This window comes from Ascaphus truei, chromosome 6 (assembly GCF_040206685.1).
Source record: "Ascaphus truei isolate aAscTru1 chromosome 6, aAscTru1.hap1, whole genome shotgun sequence".
Taxonomy (NCBI): domain Eukaryota; kingdom Metazoa; phylum Chordata; class Amphibia; order Anura; family Ascaphidae; genus Ascaphus; species Ascaphus truei.
Genome location: NC_134488.1, coordinates 54,745,662 through 54,772,992, shown reverse-complemented (window position 1 = coordinate 54,772,992; position 27,331 = coordinate 54,745,662). Strand labels below are relative to the sequence as shown.

General features: G+C 43.4%; 1 protein-coding gene across 1 annotated transcript in view; it reads left to right on the top strand.

Annotated features, from left to right (window-relative positions):
- The first annotated feature begins 17,609 nt into the window (after nucleotides 1-17,609).
- HEPACAM (hepatic and glial cell adhesion molecule) overlaps nucleotides 17,610-27,331 on the top strand; it is a 122,307-nt gene continuing 112,585 nt past the window's right edge. Inside the window, exon 1 of the mRNA XM_075603161.1 lies at nucleotides 17,610-17,743. Coding sequence (XP_075459276.1) covers nucleotides 17,659-17,743 — 85 coding nt within the window. The 5' untranslated portion in view covers nucleotides 17,610-17,658. The remainder of the gene's footprint in view (nucleotides 17,744-27,331) is intronic.

Here is a 27,331-nt window from a genome sequence, read left to right as displayed (position 1 = left end):
CCGAAAAACGCGCCAATTTTTCTTTTCTAGTTATAAAACTCGCCTCGCGGCTGGCGAGAACCTCAATCTCGCCAGTTTTAAAAATATCCGTATGCAGAGAGGCGCGAACGGCATCTAGCGGCTGTTCGCGCCAATAAAATGGCGCGATTGTCTCAGTTTTAACTCGCCAGAAAAAACTGCCGCTCGCGGCCATTGCAAAGGGGAAAAAAAAAGCCGCGAATTTGTTTTAACACATTTCTGAAGCGCGCATCTCGCCAATTTAAACTCGCCACACGCATCCATGTTAAACATAGCAGAATTCGCACTTTTCTGCATATGGAGATTAAAACTCTCCAAAAAAGCTACTTTTTAATAAATTCGCCAATTTTAAAATTCGCTGCTCTCTGCATAGGCCCCTATGTCTATTACATGATCAATGTGAACAGGCTGGATAAAATGGAGGGGGACAAATGCAAGTACAAATACATTAACTCATGAAAATAGTAACAACAATAATAGTAGATGGCAACCTGCAACAACCTAGCTTAAATCAGGGGAGATGTAAAGACATTTACAGTGAAGCACATCAGTCAAATAACTATAAACTAGAAGGGAGAGGAAAAGGCTAATTAGGTAGGACATATTCTGATAACCAAGCTATATAGAATATGTTAGTCCTAAAAGAGCAGGGCTCAAATGAATAGTGAGGAAGGTCTAAATATAGACGGGGAGACATTATTCGGCACTGCTTTATCCATTGGAGTTTTGGAGTAGTATTGTTAAGAAAACTTGTGATAAGAACAATTTTTAGAACAAATTATACAGTATTTACAACTTGGGAAATTGGTAACGGTGTGAGGGTGGGGGGGGGGGATTGGGTTCAACGAGAACAGGTCAGTGCCAATTCTTTGCAAGATGTCATCAGAATATGGGAGATATGTCTGTATTTTGGGAAATTTGGTTGCTGGCCTATTAAGCAAAGCCAGAAAGGCAGCACTTTTTTTTAATGCATCTGTGTGATTTTATTATTGTAAGGCTGGTAGTCACTGTTATTATTATTATTATTATTATTATTTATACACACAAAAAGGGGTAAGCAGCATTTAACTCTGATTGTGCATGGAGTTCATAGGACAAAGCATGAATGAATATACAAGGTGTTGAATGAATTTGAAAGAATCACAAAGCTCCTGAGTGGTGATTTCTAAGGAAAGTACTGTAGAGACAAATTAAATAGTTCTGAGAATTTGTGTAACAAGTGAATACATAAAAGTAGATGGAATTGTGCCAGAGCAGAAGGAGAAGTTTGAGAACCATATGAGTGCAGGAACTAGGGTGGGAACGAGAGGTTTTATGAGATATAAGAGAATGGGACCAAGTGGGTATGTGGAGAAGAAGAATGAAGAGGAAACTTTTTAATTGGAAAAAGTAATCTAGGGTGAAATAAAAGGAGGTATATCTGGTCAGAGATAGTGTACACATGTAGCAGGTTTAATTGTTCTGGTGGAATAATGTCACACACTACATTTGTATATTGGTCTTGAAATAATCAGCAACATATTAAGGAGTAGCAACCAAAGAGAAATAGGTTGGAGACAGGTCTGCGGAAGATAGATTTGTGGTTCAAGTTTGCTGTGCTAGTGTTTTTTTTTTTTGACTGGAAGCTAATTTCAATACAGACTGTACAGTACTGCATCTTATTTCTTCAGGTGATTTTTAGCTACCGCTATATTTAGTTAAGTGCTGTAAGACATCCTGAGGCTGTGACAAGGTGTGACTGTGACGGTAGGGGTAGATGTGACTGCTTTTCATAAAGGGTAAGCTCGCTATTAGCCTTACATGTCAATAATACATCTGTATTATGGTTGTATACCTGTATTATGTTTGTATGTGTGTATGTATATATATATATATATAATATATATATAAATATATATATATATATCAAAAAATAAATAGATGATACCCTTCTGTGGCTAACAAAATGTTTTTATTTGTGCGAGCTTTCGAGATACACTGATCTCTTCTTCCGGCGATGTTACAATGAATGAAGCAAGCAAAGGGTATACTTAAAAACAGTGTCTCTTGGAATGTTATCTGTGCTTGTCCCTCCCCCGTGTGTGGATGTGATTTATGGCTAGAGGTGTTAAATGGTTCATGAAAGTTAGTGATGTAAGAGTGTGTGTGTATCGATTATTGAAGCTCGGCTAACACGGTACTGATACCTCTACATGTATATATATATATTGTGACAAACTGCTTACTCCGGGGCTCCGCCATCTATCCAGGACTGTTAGAACACGGTCTTTTAGGGTAGATTAAATGACGAGGCGTCGCGTGCTGTTGCTTTAAACAGGCTATGCCTGGTTTATTCAGTCCCAGGCACTGAGACTGCCACACTGCATACAAAAGAAACACAAGCAAAACAAAAGCCTGCTCACCTGAGCAATAACTTAACTGAGGTTTACCCTGACTGGGATTGGGGCGGCTTATCCGCTTCCAACAAACAAAAATAAGGAACGTTGCAATTTGTTAAAGGTACAAAATGATTTAACCTGTTTGGGGAGAGGCTTTCCCCCTCTCTGCTACCAGCAGCCTTCCTACCTCCAGTCTCTTGGGGAGAGGGGAGAGGAACCAGGAAATCAGCCTTACATACCTGTGTAGCATGTGTTAAAAATGGTATACAGTTCTCTCTCATGCTGGCAGTAAGCCTGGTAAGTATACAGGGTTGCCAGTATCAATCATGGAGGTTTGCCCTCACACCCTGGTGAGGTGTCATATGTACATGAGGGAAGTGGTAACAGACCTGATGTCCATTGTTAGTGACACAGGAGGTGGAGCCATTTCCTTGGTATATAAGACACAGAACTGCCCAAAGTTAGTGTTCAACTTGTGTGCAAGTCTATGTTCAAGGTCAAGGTGATAATCTAAGGTGATTCTGCAGCAAATAGTCTGACCTGCAGCAGTAAGGCTGGCAGGGCCTACACTGTGTCCAGGGACTTGGCACAGGTGGTGATCTCCCTGAGGGGAGAGGTGATAAAACTCCATTGGGAGGGCAGATCTTCTGAATGGAGAGCACAGGAGAAGATGAGCGGCTAAGCTGTTTGCTGTTAGGGGCGGTCTGCCTTTACCATCAATCAATAAAGATGCCCTTGTTCACAAGAACCCCAATGTGTGAGTGTGAAGTTACTCCACAGCGGAAGGCACCACCAAGAAGTAGTTCCTCATCAGAACCATCTCCTTGCGGACGCAGAGATCCTGATGAGGTGGAGGCGCTGCACTGTATGTAGGTAGGACTCTAACACACTACCTCAGCTGCCTGTCTGGGTTGACATTCCCCACATAACATCATGCGAGAGACTCAGGAGTCCTGTGCCAACAGGTGCACCACCAGACATGAGCATGTAATAGGGACTGGTTAGACCACAGGGGCCAATGTGAGATTGGGTGGGTCAGCCAGGCCAGAAAATCCGTTACACCTGATTTCCACCTAGCAGGACAGGTGACAGAAATCAGGCAGCAGACAAAGTCTGGTCTGGATCCCTGACCCCTCAGTTCCAGCACTTGCCAAACTGTGGGATGGAGTGCATACATTCTAAGGCTGTACTTTCCAGCCTAAACAGGATAGAATCCTGGGAGCCCTATATATGGAATTTATTACCATCCCCTGGTTTCTGTCACATATCCTCCCCCCCAGCTCAGACCTCGAGGGATGAGCGACCATGGATATTAGGGAGTGCATCCTTGACAACCCATCAGCATTGCCATGTTTGTGCCCTGACCTGTGCTCCACAAAAAATGTAAAGGGTTGTAGGCTTAGGAACCACCTGGTCACTCTAGCATTCTTATCTCTGTTTTGACACATCCAGGTGAGGGGTGCATGATCTGTGACCAACCGGAATTTTCTTTCTCGACTATTGAGTAATTTTTCTCCTGGGGATTTAGTTTCCTACTTAAATAAAGGATGGGGTGCTCCTCACCTTGAGACTCCGGGGAGAGTACAGCCCCCAGCCCTACCTTAGATGCGTCGGTTTGGACTAAAAACTCTTTAGAGAAGTCAGGTGTGACCAACACTGGTTGGGCACAGAGAGCTTCTTTCAGGCTTCTAAAGGCCTGTTCGGTTTCGGGGGACCACTTTACCATTAGCGGCCCTCTTCTTTTGTGAGGTCGGTTAGTGGGGTTGCCTTAGTTGCAAAATTGGGAATAAACCTTCTATAGTAGCCAATTAATCCCAAAAAGGTCCTTACTTGTTTTTTTGTAACTGGCCTTGGCCAATTTTGTATCGCCTCTACTTTGAGTTTTTGGGGTTTGAGTAAACCTCTGCCAATAGAATATCCCAGATACTTGGCCTCCTCCAGACCAATAGTGCATTTAGCGGGGTTAGCAGTTAGTCCAGCAGACCAAACTGCGTCAAGCACAGCTTCGACCTTTGGAAGGTGGGATTGCCAATCTTCACTATGGATTACCACATCATCTAGGTAGGCGGCAGCGTACCGAGCATGTGGCTTTAAAATTTTATCCATCATTCTTTGGAATGTGGCGGGAGCTCCATGTAAGCCAAAAGGCAACACCTTATATTGAAAGAGGCCGTCTGGGGTTGAGAAGGCTGTTTTTTCTTTTGCCCTTTCTGTGAGGGGAACCTGCCAGTACCCTTTTGTTAGGTCTAGGGTCGTGAGATATCGGGCTTTGCCCAGTCTCTCTACCAGTTCATCAATCCTGAGCATAGGATAAGTATCAAATTTTGACACAGCTTTAAGTTTACAGTAGTCATTGCAAAACCTTGTTGTACCGTCTGGTTTTGGGACTAAAACTATAGGGCTGTTCCACCCAATTTGGGATTCTTCAATTACACCTAGTTTTAGCATTTTTTTAACCTCTAAACTTATAGCCTCCCTTTTGGCCTCTGGGATTCGGTACGGTTTAAGGTTAACTCGGACCCCCGGTTCAGAGACTAGGTCATGTTCAATTACCCTAGTTCTACCTGACTTTGTAGAGAAGACTTATTTGTTACTTCTCACTAGGTTCTGGACCTCTCGTTTCTGATGAACGGACAGGGTTTCAGCTATGCTAACCTCTGGGTCAGTTTCTCGATTCTCTGACGGACCTCGGGGTACTAGGGTTAACAAGACCTCTCTATCTTTCCAGGGCTTAAGTAGGTTTACATGGTAGATTTGCTCAGGTTTCCTCCTACCTGGCTGTCTCACCTTGTAATTTACTTCTCCCACTCTTTCTAAGACCTCATATGGCCCATGCCACTTAGCAAGGAATTTACTCTCTACGGTGGGAACCAGAACTAGCACCCTCTCCCCTGGGAAAAAAATTCTGACCCTAGCACCCTTATTATACGTATTCCGTGCCTCTTGAGCTTTTTCCATGTGTTCCCTCACTATAGGTAGGACTGCAGATATGCGGTCCTGCATCTGGGCAACATGTTCTATTGCACTTCTGTATGGGGTAACCTCGTGTTCCCAAGTCTCTTTGGCTATATCTAGTAAGCCCCTTGGGTGTCGGCCATACAATAGTTCAAACGGGGAGAAGCCTGTGGATGATTGGGGAACCTCCCTAATGGCAAATAACAGGTATGGTAACAAACAATCCCAGTTTTTCCCATCCTTATCGACCGCCCGGTGTAACATGCTCTTTAAGGTTTTATTGAACTGTTCCACTAAACCATCTGTTTGTGGATGATAGACTGAGGTACTGAGATGCTTGATTTTTAGGAGTTTACATAACTCTTTTGTTACTTGGGACATAAATGGTGTTCCCTGGTCAGTTAAGATCTCTTTAGGAATTCTGACCGGGTAAACAGAACTATTAACTCTTTTGCTATGTTTTTAGCAGAGGTGCTACGTAGGGGAACTGCCTCCGGATATCGGGTGGCATAATCTAATATTACCAATATATGCTGATGTCCCCTAGCAGACTTTATTAGGGGTCCTACTAGATCCATAGCAATCCAGTCAAATGGTACATCTATTATGGGAAGGGGTACCAATGGGCTACGGTACGCTTTTAACGGGGCAGTGATCTGTCATTCTGGGCATGAGGAGCAATAATTTGTAAATTTCTGCCAGAACCCCAGGCCAATAGAAGCTTCGGAGAATCTTTTCTTTTGTCTTTTCCACCCCTAGGTGTCCCCCCAACGGGTGACTATGTGCGAGGTTTAATACTACATTACGGAATGTCCGTGGTACCAACAATTGTTTAGTTATAATGGATTTCCTCCTATCAACCCAATATACTAGCTCATTTTCTACCTCGAAGTAGGGGTAGGCAAGTGACCTATCTGGTTGGCCAGGGGTATTATTCTTGTCCCGTATATTCCCCCTTGCTTCGGCTAATGTGGGGTCTTCCCACTGGGCCTTCTTAAAACTCCCAGGACTGACCTCTAGGTCAGCGAAGGTCTTACCCTGTTCTGGGGTGGTAAGCGCCTGTTCAACATCTTGATTTGGGGTATTCCCTACCAAGGTAGCCATGGGAAAGGGAATTTTACAGCACTCTTCCTCTTTCCCCTTTTTATTTGGGCCCTCGTCAACCTCTATTTCTGAAAAAGGGAAAGGATTTGTTTCTTCTGTTACTTCTTTATGGTCCGCTATTGAACTCTGGGTGCTATTCTGAGAGGAGTACCACATTTTTAGAAAATGGGGAAAATCGGTCCCTATTAACACATCATGTGCCAGTTTGGGTACTATACCCACTTTGAAATCTAAAGAACCAAACTCTGTTTCAATAAGAACATCAACAGTGGAATATTCGTGATTATCCCCATGTGTACAACAAATTGCCACTCTTTGTGAACTGTTTACCTGTTTTTTCCCAATGGGCAACAGGTATTCGGACACTAGTGTAACCATACTCCCAGAGTCAAGAAGTGCCCGAACCCTCTTACCATTTACCTTTACAAATGCCCAGAGATGGTTATTCAAGGGGTCCTCTGGGCTAGGGCCAATACATTGGGACCACAACGAATAAGGTTCAACGCTGTTGCATTGCATTGGTTCAGCATTTAGTGGGCAGACGTTCGCGGTGTGGCCCCTCTCATAACAATTTACACATTTAGGTACATCGTCTGTGTCCCACTTAGAGCCCTTTTTCGGCTCCCCATGTTGGCTGTTGCCCTTAGTATGCGAGCCACTGTTGCTGGTGCTGTGTGAAGGCGGTCGTCGCTCTTCAGCCCCCCTTAACCCTGGTACCCTTTTACCGTCTCTGGAAGAGTCCTGGAACCTTGGGTAGTGGGGATGCTCCATGACTACGGGTTGCGGGTGCTCTTCTGCTGCATTGTACCTTTCTACGAGGGCCTCCAGCTCATCTGCATTGTGGGGTTCACTTTGACTGGCCCAACGGCGTAGGGCAGAGGGAAGTTTCCTCAAGAACTGGTCCATGACCAACCATTCCACGATGTGGCTTGCTGAGTTGATCTCGGGTTGTAGCCACTTCCGAGCGAGGTGGATGAGGTCATACATATGGCTTCGGGTGGCTTTATCCAACGTGAAGGACCATGCGTGGAACCTTTGGGCGCGAATAGCCGTGGTTATGCCGAGGCGGGCGAGGATCTCGAACTTCAATTTTGCATAGACGTTAGCTTCGGCTGGCTCTAGATCAAAGTAAGCCTTCTGGGGTTCGCCACTTAAGAAGGGTGCGATTAGACTAGCCCACTCAGCTTCTGGCCAACCCTCTCTCTGTGTCGTGTGTTCAAAAGTGAGAAGATAGGTTTCAACATCATCCGAGGGCCCCATCTTCTGAAGGTAGTGGCTTGCCCTTGTCATTTTCGGGCCTGGGGCTGCGTCTGCCAGTGGAGTCTTAATGATAGTCTCTCTCAGGATCTCAAGTTCCTGCTGTAAGCCCTGGGCGAACCGTTGTTGCTCCTCTCTCAGCAAGTGATATGTCTCTTGCTGGGTTGCATTCGCCTCTTGCAGGGCTGCATTTGTCTGTTGCTGGTTAGCATTTGTCTGTTGCTGGTTTGCATTCGTCTGTTGCTGGTTTGCATTCGCTCTTAGCAGGGCTGCATTCGCCTGTTGCTGGGTTTCATTTGTCTCTTTCTGGGCAGCGACATTGCGTACCAACGCACTCACCACGTCATCCATCTTGTTCGGGGGGAAGAAAAAGAGAAAAAAAAAAACTCTTTTTTTTTTTTTTTTAAGTTCTTTTACCCACAGACCTTTTAGTGTTCTGCCCGCATTCTCCACCATATGTGACAAACTGCTTACTCCGGGGCTCTGCCATCTATCCAGGACTGTTAGAACACGGTCTTTTAGGGTAGATTAAATGACGAGGCGTAACGTGCTGTTCCTTTAAACAGGCTACTGTCTGGTTTATTCAGTCCCAGGCACTGAGACTGCCACACTGAATACAAAAGAAACACAAGCAAAACAAAAGCCTGCTCACCTGAGCAATAACTTAACTGAGTTTTACCCTGACTGGGATTAGGGCGGTTTATCACCGCCACATTCCCTGTACTGAAGGAGACGAACTCTCGTGAATGCCGAGCCACGTCATACCGTGCCGCGTCACGTGATGCGGAAGTGATAGCGAGGAGGCGAAGGACTGGTAATCGGCGTCTGACTACACGAGTGTGAGAGACTCGAAAATCACTCTCTACTGCCTGTTACCTACTCACCAAATGTGAGTTGATTACTTGTTTTTACAGCATTTTATTAGAATAAAAAGGTTTCACACATATACTGTCCCCCCTTTTATTACCTCCCAACCGTCCCTCCCCCCCCCTTCCTCTACCCCCTTCTTGTGAGATCCACCTATAGAGACGGGCTGCTTCCAAAGACCCCCTGTGACGACTGCAATCAGCTGCTGTGTTCCTGTGAAAGAAATCCTAGATATCCAGAGGCTAAGAGGAAGAGCTGCTGGAAGCTGTGTTCGCGAGTCCCTTAGAGGATTACAGGCTTTAAAAATACCTACCTGAGTAAGCGCATCTCTTACCATTATATAGTCTGTGTAATAATTGACATACTGCCCTATGATCCTTCTTTTGTGTTTCTTCTTTCCCTGTTGTTTTGCGCCTAGGTCACTCTTCTACACATTCTCTACGCGGCGTTGTGGAGCCGCAGACTTAATTGGCTGCAGTTCATAGGGATAGTTGTATTCCAGGGTATGTACCTCATATAATACTGTATTGGCATATTGGTGGTGTGTACAATTCCCCCCCCATTTAACATTTTGTGTAGTTCTGCGCTGTGTGTCTCTTCTCCATATATATATATATATATATATATATATATATATATATATATATATATATATATATATATAAATATATATATATATATATATATATATATATATATATATATATATATATATATATATATACATGTAGAGGTATCAGTACCGTGTTAGCCGAGCTTCAATAATCAAAAAATAAATAGATGATACCGTTCTGTGGCTAACGAAATGCTTTTATTTGTGCGAGCTTTCGAGATACACTGATCTCTTCTTCCGGCGATGTTACAATGAATGAAGCAAGCAAAAGCTATACTATAAACAGTGTCTATTGGAATGTTATCTGTGCTGGTCCTTCCCTCGGTGTGGATGTGTTTTATGGCTGGAAGTGTCAAAAGGTTCCTGAAAGCAATAACATTTTGATCTCAAGTTCATTCATTGTAACATCGCCGGAAGAAGAGATCAGTGTATCTCGAAAGCTCGCACAAATTAAAGCATTTCGTTAGCCACAGAACGGTATCATCTGAATACAAATTTATGCAACTGTTCAGGACACTTAGCAGTGGCCTAAACAGAGATCGAAATTTTATGAGTCATTACTGACACAAGTGAACTCTCTTCCCATGAGCGCTATAGGCCATGTCTGTACATACTGTGCTATATGTATGCACACACAGCTGTCTCTCACACATACTTATTCTCCTTGTTTTTCCATCCCTATACACCAATAGGGACCACATAGTATCCACACACACTTTTAGTTATGCTACTAACTCTCACATTTCCACACCCACCCACACCATTTATATCCGCTCCCACTCCACACACACCTTTTGTAAAGCACTGTATATACTGTGGGCTCTCTATTCATGTTAATTCACACTGATACACATACACACTCTTTCATCACTTGCTTTCAGGAACCTTTTGACACCTCCAGCCATAAAACACATCCACACCGGGGGAAGGACCAGCACAGATAACATTCCAATAGACACTGTTTATAGTATAGCTTTTGCTTGCTTCATTCATTGTAACATCGCCGGAAGAAGAGATCAGTGTATCTCGAAAGCTCGCACAGATAAAAGCATTTCGTTAGCCACAGAACGGTATTATCTATTTATTTTTTGATTATATATATATATATATATATATATATATATATATATATATAGAATAAATTAGTTCTTCAGTACTGAAGAACTCATTTATTCTGCACTATCGCAACTGGACTAACACGGCTATTTTCTGCTTTTTATATATATATATATATATATATATATATATATATATATATATATATATATGGAAAACACAGAAGTATACCGCATCAACACAGTGTATCACTGTTGCCCCAAAACTGTCTTAATTTATGGTATAATAACACTAGACAGTGGTGCTGTAGGATAGTGGAAATATGTAGCAACGAGAAAAGCATCCTTATGAAAAAGCACGCGGGCATACCAAGGGAATGATAACAAAAGAATTTATTACTATAGGTTTAAAAACAAGGGGAGAAAATTAAAAGAGGAGGGGGACTCACATCTACCAAACATATATACCCAGAGGCAAAGGTACATGAATGAGGCAAATAAAACACCAAAAATATTCAACAAACAAAGGCAGCTCTGAATCAGGCATGCATACTGTATATATCATTAGCACAAACTGCAGATTTGTGCACATTCCAAACGGAGATAACTGTTTGTTGTGAAATAACAGCTGCAAAAAATGGAGGCAATAATTGCACAAGTATCAAAGATGTAAATACATCACCATTTAAAGCATACAGTAGGTGTCAAAGGCCAAACAAGGAATGACCAGAGCCTCATGTCAGGGAAAAGGTTCGGGTCCCACTCCACAGACTCCTACTCCAAAGGATATACTCGCTCAATAGCACAATAATCCAAATATATAAGAGGAATCAGTACAAGAGAATTGGGTACATATAATACCCAATTCTCTTATATGCACCCAATTCTCTTGTACTGATTCCTCTTATATATTTGGATTATTGTGCTATTGAGCGAGTATATCCTTTTATGTTATAGATCCAGCATATAACATTAACCCCATAGCGCTTTAACGAACAGCTGTTTCGTATGAATTAATTAGCAACCAAGCTATGTAGAGACATAGTGTAACCATAAAACTTCACACTCCTGACGAAGCCGCCGTGATTACGTAGCGAAACGTGTTGAGTGGGAGTCTTTCTTGCAGAGCAGTCTGGAGAGGGATCACGGAAGGTCCAGCCCCCACCAATAGACTAAACCGGATCTGATGTCAGACGCCGAGCCGTGCGGTGACGCAGTAGAGCAGAGGAGCACGGAGAGTCACAGGATGCTGAACCGGCTGGCTGATGATCTCCCCTTATACACTTATTAAGTGTGACATGCCCGATTTTATTCTTTACATTGTGAGTGCATTTCTACTTAGATAAAATTTTTCTTATACCTTGGTTGATCTGCGCTATGCAAGTTTGTTCTCTCTCTTTTACCTGGGATATACCCTCCTGAGTACCTGAGCCACCCTGATGATTTCCACACTGACATCCACCACTGACGGATTGTCCACACTGCTGTTTTGACTCTTACATCTTGTAAGTAGCCATCCTACAGGAGCCAAGATTTTGGAAACTCATTTTCCATTTTCCCATTTCCACTGCACTTAGATCTGTTTTACTTGTGTTTCCTCCCTATGCTCCCCCATAACACAGAATTAAACCCTTTTATTTGGACTAACAATTTATGTAATAGGACAAGCTTTCAAGAGTTCTCCTCTCTTCCTCTGGTCAGCAATACTGATTTACAGAGGAATCTATGGCTAAAATGTTTGTCAGAGTTAGACCCTATTTTTCATTAACATTAGTAGTTACCTTTCATATGTTCAAGATTAATATTATGGGTTATGCATAATATGTATAAGTCCTTTAATGTTAGTGAGTCCTGTGTAGACTCAGTAAAGTAAAACACTTTTCAATGGCACTCATACAAATACGTTTGAAACAGGTGTAGCAATCTATAAGACAGTAGCAAGTATGAATATCAATGTGACTTGCAAAAAAATTCTAATTTCCGGCATATCACTCTCTGTATGTGCTAGCCACATGGAAAGTACCATGTATCACTTTGATCCTACTGTTTCAATAACAATGGTAACTCTTGTAATTGGTAAAAAAAACAAAAAAAAACAAGGTAACTATAGTAAAAAAAGCATTGAACAATCAGCATAGATACACGTGACCCAGTGAGAGATAAAGTCTTGTGTAATCAGCCTTTACAAAATGCCACGTTTAAGGCATATCATGCTATAGCACAAATACGGAGGAGCCAAAAAGCCTATTTAGGAGTGGAATACATGAAAGGCTGAACATTGTAGCTGAAAAACTTAGTAGAGCTATTCCCTGCAAATAATCTCCTGCAGTAGTATGCAGATATAGTAACAACAATAGCAAGAAGACTTGTGTAATCAACTTAGTAAGATGCCACGTTTAAGGCATATCATGGTGCATATCAAAAACGGCAAATGAGGAACCTATAATCACAGATATATGTTGGATAAAGTGTCAACTCCTCAGTTTGCTATGAAAGGTAGTCATACACGTAGAATTTTTTTTTTTTAAATGGAACGATTTACTCCATGAGGTAATGGGTCACTGAGTTAACCTCAAAAGCTACTATAAGAATTTTTAAAATATTACAGCATCTATGTTTCAGGTATTTGCAGACCATAAATGAATTGCATGCTCCAATAGTGTGATCAATTTTTATTTAAAGCGATTTGAATGATCATGGTGCAATATATACACCTTTAGAGAATAGAAACTTAAAATTACATATACAATGGCATAAGCATGTACAATAGAATGCTACATATCATGTTACATCTATAACAGCAGCTAATCTGGCCCTTTTTTTGCCATCGTCCTTGGCGGCGTCTCGTAAGTGCTCCTCTGATCTCTCTTGGAGCTCCAAGCTCTTGGAGCATTTGCTTAGCTAATACACAATATCACCAATACTGGATGAAAGTATTGAAACTCGCTAAATATATATTCATCTAAAAATGGTCCTTTAATAATATCCCTCATGCTTTTCCGAGGCCATTTTTACAATACCTACCGCTGTTGTGCTTATGCAGCCTAAGTCATCACTTCTATGTATGCTTCATGGTGCTAATTTAGATCTGTGTAGTGGAGCATCTACTGTAACTGTAGGTTTATAACTTTCACTGGAGATACGTACATATATACCTTCTGTTGGAACTTTATTTCCTCACTAGACCTATATATATATAGCAGATCAGTAAGACAGTAGACCCCCATAACTTTATTTTAGTATTATACTGTACACTATTTGTAGATCGCCGTTATACGTCTGAACCAACAACTTATTTTAAACAATTATCATTAAAGATTGAAGTATTACCTATCTCATTATCCATCTCATTGGTATCATTACTGTCGCAACCAGCTGCATGAAAAGAAGGCTTGCTTACTTGGACAGTGGGGAGGGGCGAACTTTAAACCCTGGGTGGGAGGAGCCACTAACCTCCAAAACAGCTGGGACAAGCTAGACAAAGTAAACAAACACTCAGATACCCAGCAATCTCTCAGAACACCCCCTACCTGACTGTTCATTGGCACACACTCCCAGGCTTTGTGGGCGCGTGGCCAGGCTCTATATGAGCCCGCCCCTAACGAGCTGCCTCCCTTGTGATTGGTTGAGGCTCCCGCTCACCACTGATTGCTGCTCTCCGCTATGTTATCTGGTGGCTCTTTCCCTTTTTCTGTTCCAGGCCCCGCCTTGCACACGCGCACACTCACCCGTCCGCTGATTGCCCGCCAGCATTGTGTTCCAAGTCTTGCGCCCCAGCCAATCGCCGCCTCGCATTGCATCCCCACGCCATGCCCCGCACTGTGATTGCTGGGTTCCCTCCCCCTTGTCCTGCCCCTGCTCGAGCTGTCATTGGTGTGCTCCCTGCTCTGCGCGGATTGGCCGCTGGTTCGCGCGCAGATTGGCCACTCTCTCCGTGCCAGCGCGCATCCCCGCTGCCTCAGATAGCGAGCGGGAGCACGTGAGGCACCGGGACATGGACCCGCCCCCGAAGACCAGACCGTTACCGCCTCCCCGCCGTGGGTCCGTGGACCGCAAACCCGTCAGCCCCCCGAAGAGAGGCCTGGACACCAGGGAGCAGAGAGGCCTCTGGGAGGTAACGAGATATGTCAGAGGCCCTGAGCAGAGAGGAATATGGGAGCGGAGGAGTGACGCGGGGGTGAGAGACCCAGGAGAGGCAGAGCGAGTGTACAGGAAGGGGTGTGTGTGTGTGTGTGTGTGCGTGTGTGAGAGTGTGAGTGTGTGTGTGAGAGAGTGTGAGTGTGTGTGTGAGAGAGTGTGAGTGTGTGTGTGTGAGAGTGTGAGTGTGTGTGTGAGAGAGTGTGAGTGTGTGAGAGAGTGATTGTGTGTGTGTGAGTGTGAGTGTGTGTGTGAGAGAGTGTGAGTGTGTGTGTGAGAGAGAGTGAGTGTGTGTGTGAGAGAGTTTGAGTGTGAGTGTGTGTGTGTGAGAGTGTGAGTGTGTGTGTGAGAGTGTGAGTGTGTGTGAGAGAGTGTGTGTGTGTGTGAGAGAGAGTGTGAGTGTGTGTGTGTGTGAGAGAGTGAGTGTGTGTGTGTGAGTGTGAGTGTGTGTGTGTATGTGTGCATGGGAGAGTGTGCATGGGAGAATGTGTGTGTGTGTGTGTGCATGGGAGAGTGTGTGTGTGTAGGATACCAGAAGTGTCACCCAATCACCCCCCCACCCAATCACCCCATCACCCCATCCAATCACCTCGTCACCCCATCCAATCACCCGTCACCCCATCCAATCACCCCGTCCTCCCATCCAATCACCCCGTCCTCCCATCCAATCACCCCATCCTCCCACCAAAATCACCCCGTCCTCCCACCAAAATCACCCCGTCCTCCCACCCCGTCACCCCGTCCTCCCACCAAAATCACCCCGTCCTCCCACCAAAATAACCCCGTCCTCCCACCCAATCACCCAATCATCCCGTCCTCCCACCCAATCACCCCATCCTCCCATCCAATCACCCTGTCCTCCCACCAAAATCACCCCGTCCTCCCACCAAAATCACCCCGTCCTCCCACCAAAATCACCCTGTCCTCCCACAAAAATCACCCCGTCCTCCCACCAAAATCACCCCGTCCTCCCACCAAAATCACCCCGTCCTCTCACCCAATCACCCCGTCCTCCCACCCAATCACCCAATCACCCCGTCCTCCCACCCAATCACCCCATCCTCCCACCCACCCAATCACCCCCCCCAGTCTCTCGCCCTCTGTCTCTTGCCCTCTGTCTTTCACTCTCTGTCTCTCGCCCTATGTCTCTCGCCCTCTGTCTCTCGCCCACACTCTGTGTCTCTCGCCCACACTCTGTGTCTCTCGCCCACACTCTGGATCTCTTATTTACACTATATATCTTAACTGCCCTATACTATACCGAAATAACCTACACTGCTTTCTTCCGGATCTGACTCAAGCTTAACATGGAAGACATCGGAACCCCCCCCAGAAGACAGGTAGGGAACACATCCCCTCCAATGTATAACATTGCGGGAATGAGGGTACCTGGACATTGAGGGACTGCGGATCAGGTAAGATCCCAGGCGGGATTGCTGCTTTAGATATTGTGAAGTGGGGACGTCCAGACACTGGTTAAGGGGTTCCGGAAACTAGTCCATTCACACCTTGCTTTTATTTCTAGATCCGACATTTATACACACACACACACACACACACACACACACACACACACACACACACACACACACACACACACACACACACGTAACAAGGACTAATTGTAGTTTAATGTAATACAATAAATACATTTATGTCAAAAACGAATGTTGTTCTGACTAGGAATTTATTAATTGTAATTTAATTTTTATATTTTATTTTAAAGCGGGGTTGGGGGCGGGACTAGGGGCGGGGTTGGGGGCGGGACTAGGGGCGGGGTTGGGGGCGGGACTAGGTGGCGAGTAGATTTTTTGGTTGGGCGAGTAGATTTTTGGGTGATTTGTCGAACACTGTATATATGTATATAAGTGTCAAAAGGAGTGCTACTGGGTGTGGCTAATTGTATAAAACAAGAAACAAAGAAGTCCAGAGCAACATCCAATGTGACAAAAATATACAGTGAAATACCTGTATATCTCTTGAAAAAAGGGTCATTTAGCCCAGGGAAGCGCTCTTTTGAGTCCATCATGAATCCATGATCTTTCTAAGAAAATATAAGCTCAATATATGGTAAGCCTGTCTATCATTATTATGAACTGTATGAATACAATAGAAAAAACACAGGATATTCAGCGCTCGTGCTGTATGAAGATGTGGATAACCCCTTTGCAGCATGCACATACAGCGTCTCCCCAGAAGCTCTCAAATCAAGGTGAATTGACCTCCTGACGAAGCACGTGGTGCGAAACGCGTAGAGGTCACGACAGGTCATCCTGCGCGTGTTTGCTGGTAAGCTGAGACGGAGCCTGCAGGAGACAGCAGCAGTTTTTTCCATCCCCGCGGTGCCGAGATCCGGATCCGTTCCAGACACCACGAGTCTGCTGTCTGTCTCAGTGTAAGTGTCCGTTTCCCCTTGCCAGTGCCCAACCTTATGGCGGTTTCATTACAAATCTGTTGAAAGGTGGTTTCATGTTTGTTTTTATTTTCATGTTTTTTTAATATAAATTTTACTGTCATTTGTATACTGTGCAGCTTAGGGTATAGTTTCTACTAGGTTTCTCCATAGTGGTACATAGCCATTTAGCTGCATAGCTGTTCTGAGGTGGGGTTGGATCCCCTCAGTAATTGTGTACTTTTTAATAAATACCTTCCATTAATCCCTGGTGCGCATCTGTGCATTTTTTATTACTTTGTATGAATACAATGTTTGATATGGAAAAATATTGAAATTATTTTGAGCAATTATTGAGACAAAAGAAAAATCAGGGGACCGAAAATTTGATTCACAGAGAACAAGCCTGTACTGTATGTGTGGCCAACACAATAGGTGTATACAGTAGAGTAAGAACAACAGGATTTCACAAAAATTAACTAGAGCTCTACTTACAAGTACTTTTTAAATCAGATACCATTTATTTTCGGAACTGTTTAGAGTACAACATTTCAAGTCCACATCAGACCTTTCATGAGATTCCATGACGAACATATATTTATATATAAATGTTTTTCATGTGTGTCGCTATTTCTGTTTTAAACTGTATTTAAAGTTAGATGTATACCTAAAATAAAAAAGGCTAAATGTAGAAAAATTCAAGTCTAGCAAAAACAAGAAAAACAGAAAAGAAACATAAACAATAGACAGAGCTCTCTCTATTCAAACAGAAGTTGGCAAGGCTGAGTTGTGGAAGAAAAACTCCAAGCAGTGCTTAGAGACGTGCCCAGAGTGGACAAAACATGCTAATTGTCTGCAGGGGAACCCAAAGTTAAACCCAAGATGAAGACAGAACGAGCAGGCTACTTAAGAGTTTTCAGCATCACTGCTCTACTTCACATTATTTGCTTACTTGCAATCCAAACAGGTAAGACATCTAAACAACTATATTCCTTGTAACTTGGCGCTGGAGAATAAATAGATTTCAGATTTGTAGCTGTCTTCATTAGCTTTGAGTTAAACAGGGAAAAACTACTTAGGCTTGTGGACAGACAAATTAATCAGAATTTCAGAGGGCAATGTTGTGCTCTGGACAGAACTTTTACCACATAGAAATGAAATTTGGGAACTTTGTACATTGCAAAAAACATTTAGCCATCTCACTACTTCTGCACAAGTTACCCCTTCTTTTTGGAAACGTTGTTTAAAGCAATATGCTCTTGCATTGCGTAATCATTCATTGATTAACCGGATATAAACTATTGTCTACACTAACATGGCATTGTGATTTTGGAAAAACAAATGTCTCTTTTAGTGAAAGCAGATGTGCTGTAGGTTGTGATACTGTACTTTTTACCGGACCAACATTAGTGTTCTTCATACAGTAGCTGCTTTACCATTAAAATACAGTTAAATTACAATTTGATCTGTATTTTAGTCAATGTATCAATATAGTATAACATTGGTAGAATAGAACCAGATGATAGGGTTAACCTTGACATGGTTGCAGGCTTGAAATATTTTGGCCAAAGGATTGTAATGAACGAAATAATTAGGCATATTGGATGTAGCATTGGGGCTTCTTTGTCTATTAATATATCAATACCTGTACACTCTTCTTTTGTTCTGCTTGTGTCTTCAAGGATTAATAAAAGGAGAAATAGGATGACCTATGGGAGGAATTACCTGACCTTGTATTATAGCAATATGCCATGTTTGTGCATCTTGCCATATGTTTTCTCCATAGTTAATGGTGCAGGTTTCATTGTATCTGTTTGAGAAGATGTAACCAGTGTGTTACACTGAAATCAGGCGGAATAATAAATAATTAAAAGCCTATGTTAAGTTAATGCAGATTGTTTGGTACATATCCCCACAGTTTTTTTTTTTTTAAATTTGTGAAAGTGTTTCTGCTTTTATTTATATCTGGATAGCAGCAGTCTGTCAATAGTACACATGTATTCTAAGAACAAAATATATACTAACAGAGTTCCTACATTGAATTAAAACAACAACATTCATGGCAATAGCAGTCAAAACATTAAGTACAAAAGTGATTTTAGGTTTTCCACGCAGCAAATTGTCCTTTTATTAATATTGCTTTCAATGTATTATATTGTACAGTACCTTCTCTTGGTAGGTTTTTTTTGCAGATGGTTTATCAGGATTGAAATAACAAATTGGTCATAGATTATTAATTTCAGCTGCTGATTATGTGCAAAAGAATGACCTTACTGTAGCTATCTTATAATCATGCAGTGGAGTTGAAGACGCTGCCACTGCCTTTGTACAGCTGCTGTTTAGCATTATTCCCAAGTTCTCTTTGCTTCCTCCTGAATCACAAATGCTGATTTATCCTACACTGCATCTATTCAGACCAAGTCCAGGAAGGAACTCATTCCAACAACTAAGAGCTTTGTCAGATTATCCCAGCAACATGTGTTTGCTTAACAAACCGTTACATCTACTTGAAATATTGCCCTGTGTTAGATAGTGCCTTTTTTTGCAGCCTTGAAAAATTTGTTTTCTTCTCGTTTTATTGAAAGGAATTCACAGATTTTTAAAAAAAATTTTTTACAGCTGGAGTGAGAATTTTCCATACCCTACAGCTAAAGTGCAATACAATACTATAACTTTGATGCTTTAACAATTTCAGCAATATGTTGACCTTTTTCAATGCTGGGAATAATGGTTTATTAAAAGCAGTAACAGATTGACATTATCTGAAAGACCTCCCTAGTTTTCCTTTCCCCCCTCCAATACCCACTCATATATAAACCAGATGACCTACTGCTGGTATTTATTTTCACTTACAGTATTTCCAGACATGGCTATTACATAGTTACACAGTAGATGAGGTTGGAAAAGATATACATCCATCAAGTTCAACCTATGGTAAATTTAGACGACAGATACCTTATCCTATATCCGTACTATACTTACTGATCCAGAGGAAGGCAAACAAAAAACACCAGTGAATTTTCATCGAATTATATATCATAAGGGGACAAATAAATTCCTTCCTGATTCCAATAATTGGCAATCAGATTACTCCCTGGATCAACATCCTTCCCATGTTTACTTATTTGGTATATCCCTGTATACCTTTTCTTTCTAAAAAGAAATATTTTTTGACTATATCTATTGTATCTGCCATCATAGCCTCCCTTTCTATCCAGGGCTTAAGTAAGTTCACATGGTATATTTGTTCAGGCTTTCGTCTGCCTGGCTGTCTCACCTTATAATTTACCTCCCCCAGTTTTTCAATAACCTCATATGGCCCATGCCATTTTGCCAGAAATGTATTTTCTACTGTGGGAATTAACACTAGAACTCGGTCTCCAGGTTGAAACCTACGGACCCTAGCATTCTTATTATAGCTATTCCGCTGGTTACAGTATGTTGGGCCTTTTCCATATGTTCCCGCACTATAGGCATAATGGCTGCCATACGTTCCTGCATCTGGGTTATGTGCTCAATTACACTGCGATGGGGAGTAGTCTCCTGTTCCCATGTCTCCTTGGCTATGTCAAGTAACCCCTAGGGTGTCTGCTATACAACAATTCAAATGGTGAGAACCTAGTAGATGCTTGGGGCACTTCTCTAATAGCAAACATTAAATAAGGTAACAGAAAGTCCCAGTTCTTTCCATCCTTATCAATCACTTTCCGCAGCATTGCCTTTAGGGTTTTATTGAACCGCTCCACCAAACCATCAGTTTGTGGGTGATACAGAGGTTTTCAGCTGTTTTATGTGGAGAAGTTTGCATACCTCCTTGGTTACCCGAGACATAAATGGAGCCCCCTGATTGTTAGGATCTCCTTGGGAATCCCCACCCGGCTAAACATCATCATTAATTCTTTAGCAATAGATTTTGCAGTGGTCGTGTGTAGAGGAATTGCCTCAGGATACCGGGTCACATAGTGTAATATCACTAGTATGTACTGATGCCCCCTGGCTGACTTCACTAAAGGGCCAACAAAATCCATAGCAATGCGTTCAAATGGGATTTCAATTACTGGTAGGTGTACCAACGAACTACGTTAAGCTGGCAAAGGGACAGTGAGTTGACATTCAGGACACGACAAACAACAATCTGTTATTGCTGCCATCACCCCCGGCCAATAAAATCTCCTGAGAGTACGTTCTTTCCAACCAATAAGTGACCACCTAGAACATGGCTATGTGCGAGGCTTAACACAGTGCGCTGATAAGCTTTTGGCACTGGTTTCCACGAAGGAGAGTTGGAGCACTACTACATAAAAATAAATTGCTAGAGAGTGTCCCAAAGATAAAGGTTTATTGGGTCAGAGCATGGTAAAAAAGAAAAAAAGAAAAAAATGAGCCCTCAGGCCCCCACCGACATGTTTCCAGCTTCCGCTCTTTCTCAAGCTTTTGGCACTAACAACTGTTTTAGTCTGTAGACTGCTTTTCCTCCAGGCGGTACAATAGATCATTATCCACCTCAAAGTAAGGATAAGAAAAGGGTCTGTCTGGATTAGTAGGGGTTCCATTCCTTACCGAAATGGAATTTCGGACTACTGACAAAGTGGGATCAGACCCACTGGGCACTCTTAAAGTTACCTGGGTCGACCTCTAACTCATTAAGGTCAATGTCTTGTTCAGGACTATTAGATGGTCTGGCATAATTTTGTTCTGGGTTGTCGCCCACTAGTGCTTTTATAGGGTATGGCTGTTTATTCCCGGACCCATTTGTGCTATCTAGTTCGTCTCCCAAAAGGTCAGCAAACGGGAAATCATCATTACATTCATCTGACGAACTAGTGTCAAGTTTTTCAGCAGCTTGCCATAAATTTAGAAAATGGGGAAAATCTCTATCAATAATCATATCATGGGCTAATTTTGATACAAGACCAACTGGCCAATTTATAGAGCCACACTGTTTCTAAACCTGTATTTCAGCAGTGGGGTAGTTATGTACATCCCCATGTACACTGGAAATATTAATCTGTTGGGAGTCATCTACAGATGCAGCCACGAGTATCCGAACACTTGCCTTTGAAAATCTGGGGCAATCTCCCAGTAATGCTGCAACATTTCTGTGACATTTCTGCAAACAGACTAATGACCATCGGATTAACTCATTCAGTTTGAATGGGACTGCCAGGGACCCCTGCTGTGTTAATCCGATGGGCCATTAGTCTGTCTGCAGAAATGTCACAGAAATGTTGCAGCATTACTAGGGTATTGCCCCAGATTTTTCCAGTCAAGTGTTCGGATTCTCGTGGCTGCATCAGTACATGAATACCATTTACCAAATCTGGGTCTATGAGGGTAGTCATAGTCCCTGAATCTAGTAATGCCGGAACACTTTTCCCCTCTACTTGCACGGAACACCAAGGGTGACTATTCAAACAGCCATTTTTGTTTACAGAACACACAGTTTGAGCATACAGTGAGTGATCATCCTCATTATTACTACCCACATTCCATTCCATAGGTTCACCCATTTTGGGACAGACCTTTGCCATATGTCCAAACTCTCGACATTTGAAACATTTCACAGTATAGTCCCTTGTAGGTTCGCCCCGCTTAACAAAGTTCCTTTCTCTTGTGGTTATGTCCCTGGGGTTATAAAACCCGACCTGCTCATCAAAATTCCCCCTTTTCCCTGGGACAGTCTTACCAGTTTTACTGGGGCTCTGGATCTTCCAGTTCTGCGGCTGCCCTTGGATAGGGGGTTGAAGCCCTTCTCCTGCTGCAACGTACCATTCTACCAATTCGACTAGCTGGTCAGCTGTTTGGGGATCACTCTGACTGACCCAGCGATGAAGGGCAACAGGTAAGCCTCTCAAAAATCGGTCCATCACTAGTCGCTCCACAATGTGGCTGGATGTGTTGATTTCTGGTTGTAACCACTTTCTGGCAAGATATATTAAGTCAAACATCTGTGATCTTGTGGCTTTATCCAGGTTGTAGGTCCAGGAGTGAAACCTCTAGGCACCTCTGGGCACGGACAGCCGATGTCACCCCTAGGTGTGCCAGGATCTCTGTTTTCAGCTTGCTGTAATCACTGGCTTGAGCCGGTTCCAGATCATAGTACGCTTTCTGGGCCTCCCCACTCAGGAACGCAATTGATGAGCTTCAGCCTGGGCCAGCACCAGTTGCTGCAATGCTGCAATGTTTTCCTGCTGTGCGGCATTAGCCTCGGAAAACCTTCTGTTAGTTTCTTGCTGTGTGGCACAAATCTTAGCAAACCTTCTGTTAGTTTCTTGCTGTGTGGCATGAGACTCAGCAAACCTTCTGTTAGTTTCTTGCTGTGTGGCATTAGCTTCTTGCTGTACAGATGTGGATTGGATCAGGGCTTGTCAGTGTGATGCCCGCATTAAAACTCCACCATATGTGACAAAAGTACCCTTTAGCTATGTACCTTTTGTCCAGGGATCACCACTTTCACACAGCCTTCCAGGTAGATGAGACAGTCTTCTGGCACAGAGGGGAAAATACATCTTTGGCTTGTTTATTTTGCCCATAAATGTTACAGCAGATAACAGGTATAAATCCAATAAACGAAACAAAAGTCCTTGCTCTCCTGAGCACAAAACAGCTCTCATTACAAACTTTTCTGAGAGTCAAAAATTGGACTGCCTTGCTCTGCTCAGTGCAGGTATTTATTCAGCTCCCTGCCTCAATCAGCTGCTGCAGCCCTGTGAAACCAGGGAGAGCTAGAAGTCCCTGTCTGGACTCCACCTGGTAAATCTCCAAAACGTGGAGTGGAGCAGAAACCCTGCAATAATTGAGGGCCATAATATATCCTTTCCACTACCGTTCCCTCATATCTATCACAAATGGAGAACGGCCATAGTTATTCTTATCCACAAGAAAGAGTAAAAGAAGACCTCAAGAACTGCAGCCTAATCATTCTGCTTCCAGTTACTTACCAGGTACATGATTTTTAGGGAGAAACTCGCTAATCGGCTGCAACCGATACTAGATAAAACACATTGGACCATTGTAAGTTGTACAAGAAGTGATTTCCCAAAATAATGAATACAATCTACCACTCATTTTAAGATTTGTAGATTACGAAAATGGATTTGATTCTGTCTACACCTCAACGGTTCTAAATGCATTAAAGAGGACAAAGTGTTAAAGAAGCCCACATTGATATTATAGGGAACATTTACACAAATACCTTGCTAGAGGTATTTGATAATTAGATATTAGATTACATGAAGATACAGGCAAAATAAGGATTAGCAAGGGAGTGTGACAGGGAGACACCATGTCATCAAAGCTTTTCGCAGAAACACTTGAAGAACTATTCAAAATATTGAATTGGGAGAAAAAAGGAAGTGTATCCTGCCTGTTCTCACATATGGAAGGGAAACATGGAATGCAAATATATGTCAGAAGCTTCAGACAATGCAAGTATGGAGGGATGTATGATGGGTATTACTAGAAGAGACAGTAAAAAGAAGGACTGAATTTAAACCACCCCAAAAAATCTGTGACATCACAAGAGTGAATAAAATAAAATGGTAGAGGGCCAGACATATCGTAAGAAGAATCCAATGCAGTGTGTGTGCAGCGCACAGCAAGAAGAGAGAGAGAAGCAGGTCTGGCAAAAAATATTCTCTTTAATGGGAAGCCATAAAATAGAGGGTTACAACCCTTCTACGCATTTCGTGTAGGTTATGCACTTTATCAAGAAGTGTCACACATGATACATAGATCATTTAAATACAGTTGACTGCCGTTTTGGCACCAAAACTAATGATGTCACTAATTATCATAAACCATTGGGCATCGCCTCCTCAGCACACGCGCCGCAAAATCCGGTAGCTGGGAGAGCCCCCGCCACATAGCCAAAACAACCCACAGCCCCAGGGAGCCCACACTCACCTGTCGCTTGTGGCAATCATAGCCATGTCCTGCAAGGGACTCCCCTCCGTCCCGTCGCAGCGCGCATGCGTGGACAGACGAGGTACTACCAGCAACCTCCCATACTGATCAGCATGCGCGCGCATATCCACACAGCACAACCAGATGGTGGTGATCAGTATGGGAGGTTGCTGGTAGTGCCTCGTCTGTCTGCGCATGCACGCTGCGACGGGAAGAAACGCGTAGAGTGAAGGTGATTCACAGCCATCCCGCCAAACCGGAACTCCCGAAGTCTCACTGACGTCACATCCGCCCTGCTGGAACGCACGAGTGAGACGCACGCCGAGAAGAGGGAAGGAAAAACTGCACAAAGACACCGGAGGCGAGATCCATTGCGTATCTAAATGCTTTTAAATAGCATACATCATGTGAGTGTATTGTTATATTTTTAACCACTTGAATACAGTTTTTAAACAGATCGCGCTATGTTGGCTTTTCTGTGTTTAACCATTTAAGGAATACATTCCCACACCCAGGTTCCAGCCAGTTCATCATCACTGCAGACATATACCCAAAGATACCTTTACGTACACAGTATCATCCTCACACTTGTGAGTATAAATAACAGCAGACTTAAAGAAGAATACACACTTATTTGTCACAATACTGCACCATCAGTTTTATTTTTTATATCTCCACATGTTTGTGCTTCCCTTTGATCACCACGTCGTCATACTTGCTGTCTCTGCCAGTCAAGATGGCGACCCACTGAAAGGGTTAAGGTGCCATCTTAGGGTTGGAAATTTGCCACTAACACTGGTAATGTCTAACTGGGATTATGTATTTCTGACTATGTGTTACTATGTATTAACTGTATCTGTATGACTCATTGCATGCCTAGGCCAGTAACAATGAATGAGTGCATGCAGTGATCTGGAGGGCTTGCCTTTGTGTGGGGCCAGGTGCTATGCAAAGGGACATAGGGAGGACGGGGAAGGATGTGTCCACCTGCTGGTAGAGTACACACTACGCCGGAGCCTTTTGCTCTCCCCATCAGTGAGGTGACTAATCCTGCAGTAAGTTAGGAACTGAATTCAGGGACTAGAGTCTGTCCTAGCCCCACCGAACCGGCTCCAATTGGTTAGTTGCAATTTCCCACACTTCCCAGCCACGCCACTCAGGGCCATCCTTAGACCCTGGATCACCCCCTCTCCTGATCCGTTTTGAATGCTCCCTTGCTCCTGATGGCCCAGCAGAGTAATAGACTCCACTGATTGTTCGGCTCCCTGTTCTCCATGTTTCCAAATGGAGGATGGGATAGAATACAATACAATGCCTATCAGAGCTCCACAGTTGTTCTTGGTTGGTCTCAGGGTCTTAAGACCAACTGTAGTGCATACTGTGCGGACTTGTAGTTGTCATCACTAGTTACTGGGACCATCGAACGGACTATCAAGTAGACATCCAGGGAAATCTGAGTCCTTATGCACTGGCTTGAGGGAACTCAGGTATAGAGGCTCCGAACCACTATTATGCTATGCCCTCCTGTTTTTGCGCTTTTCTCACATAAATCTAATAGTAGCTGGGGCTGTTGGTTTAATCAGTGGTTTAATCCAAACCACCTAGTGAGAGAAGAAACACCAGAAAGTATATTTACTAAACAGTGCAACTCCATAAGACAGCTTCTAGCACAGCCTACTAAATAGGACTTTTCTGGCATATTCAAGTGAATGGGCTTTAAGATATCTTCTAGTACCAGAAGGTGTCCATGGAGTGTAATGTGTTATGGCCCTTTATGGACTATTCCCTTACAGTAAATGATGGAGTAAAATGTCTTCCATCACTGAAGGTGTCTTTTGGAATAGCACGGCTCTGACTTTGGCTGTATAACTACCAGTGTTCAGTGAATACAGTATAGCATAATGTAAATACAACTGTAGTCATGAACTATATGGTTCTAAAAAAAAGATATATATGTAACCCATGTTCCCCCCCCCCCCCAGACACAGATCGCTATCTAGGCTGTAGTGAGGGCTGGCTACATGTACCTGGGTGGTGCGTACCTGCTTGGAACAGGAGGGCCTGAGTCTCCCGCGTTGGTGTTGGGGACAACAGGACCAGGCTTCTGGGGTAATGGCCTTCATTCTTTAGCAACGGTGCAGCACCTCCATTCTCTATAATCCCCAGGGATGTGGGGTAGGACCCTTACAGAGAAAGAACCCTGGTCCCAGGGTGAATGCTCCAGAACTCACACACTGTCTTATGTAAAACCGCAGCAGTGTCTTTATTGTCTTGTAACACTTGAGGTAGTACACAGCAGTTCATGCAAAGAGTAGCTCCTAGAAACAGTGCTCCCAATGTACAGGCATCTCTCTCCTCTCCTTTCCTCCAGATGTATGCTTCCCAGCAGGATGGGCTGAATGGGGCCTCAATACCCCTGCCTCCACCCCATAGGGTAGGCCCTAGGAGTGAGGCTAGATATCCTTCCCCTCACCCTCTAAATAGGGTGAGGGGCAGTGGTCCACTTCTATAGTCCTGTCTGCTCTACTCAGAGGGGCTCTGAGGTCTCTCCTACAGATATCACTCTCACGTTGAGCGGGGCCTCTCAGGTCAGGCATGCGCTCTGCTGGGTTTTACTACACTTCAGACCAGCACTCTCCTCCGCTCCAGG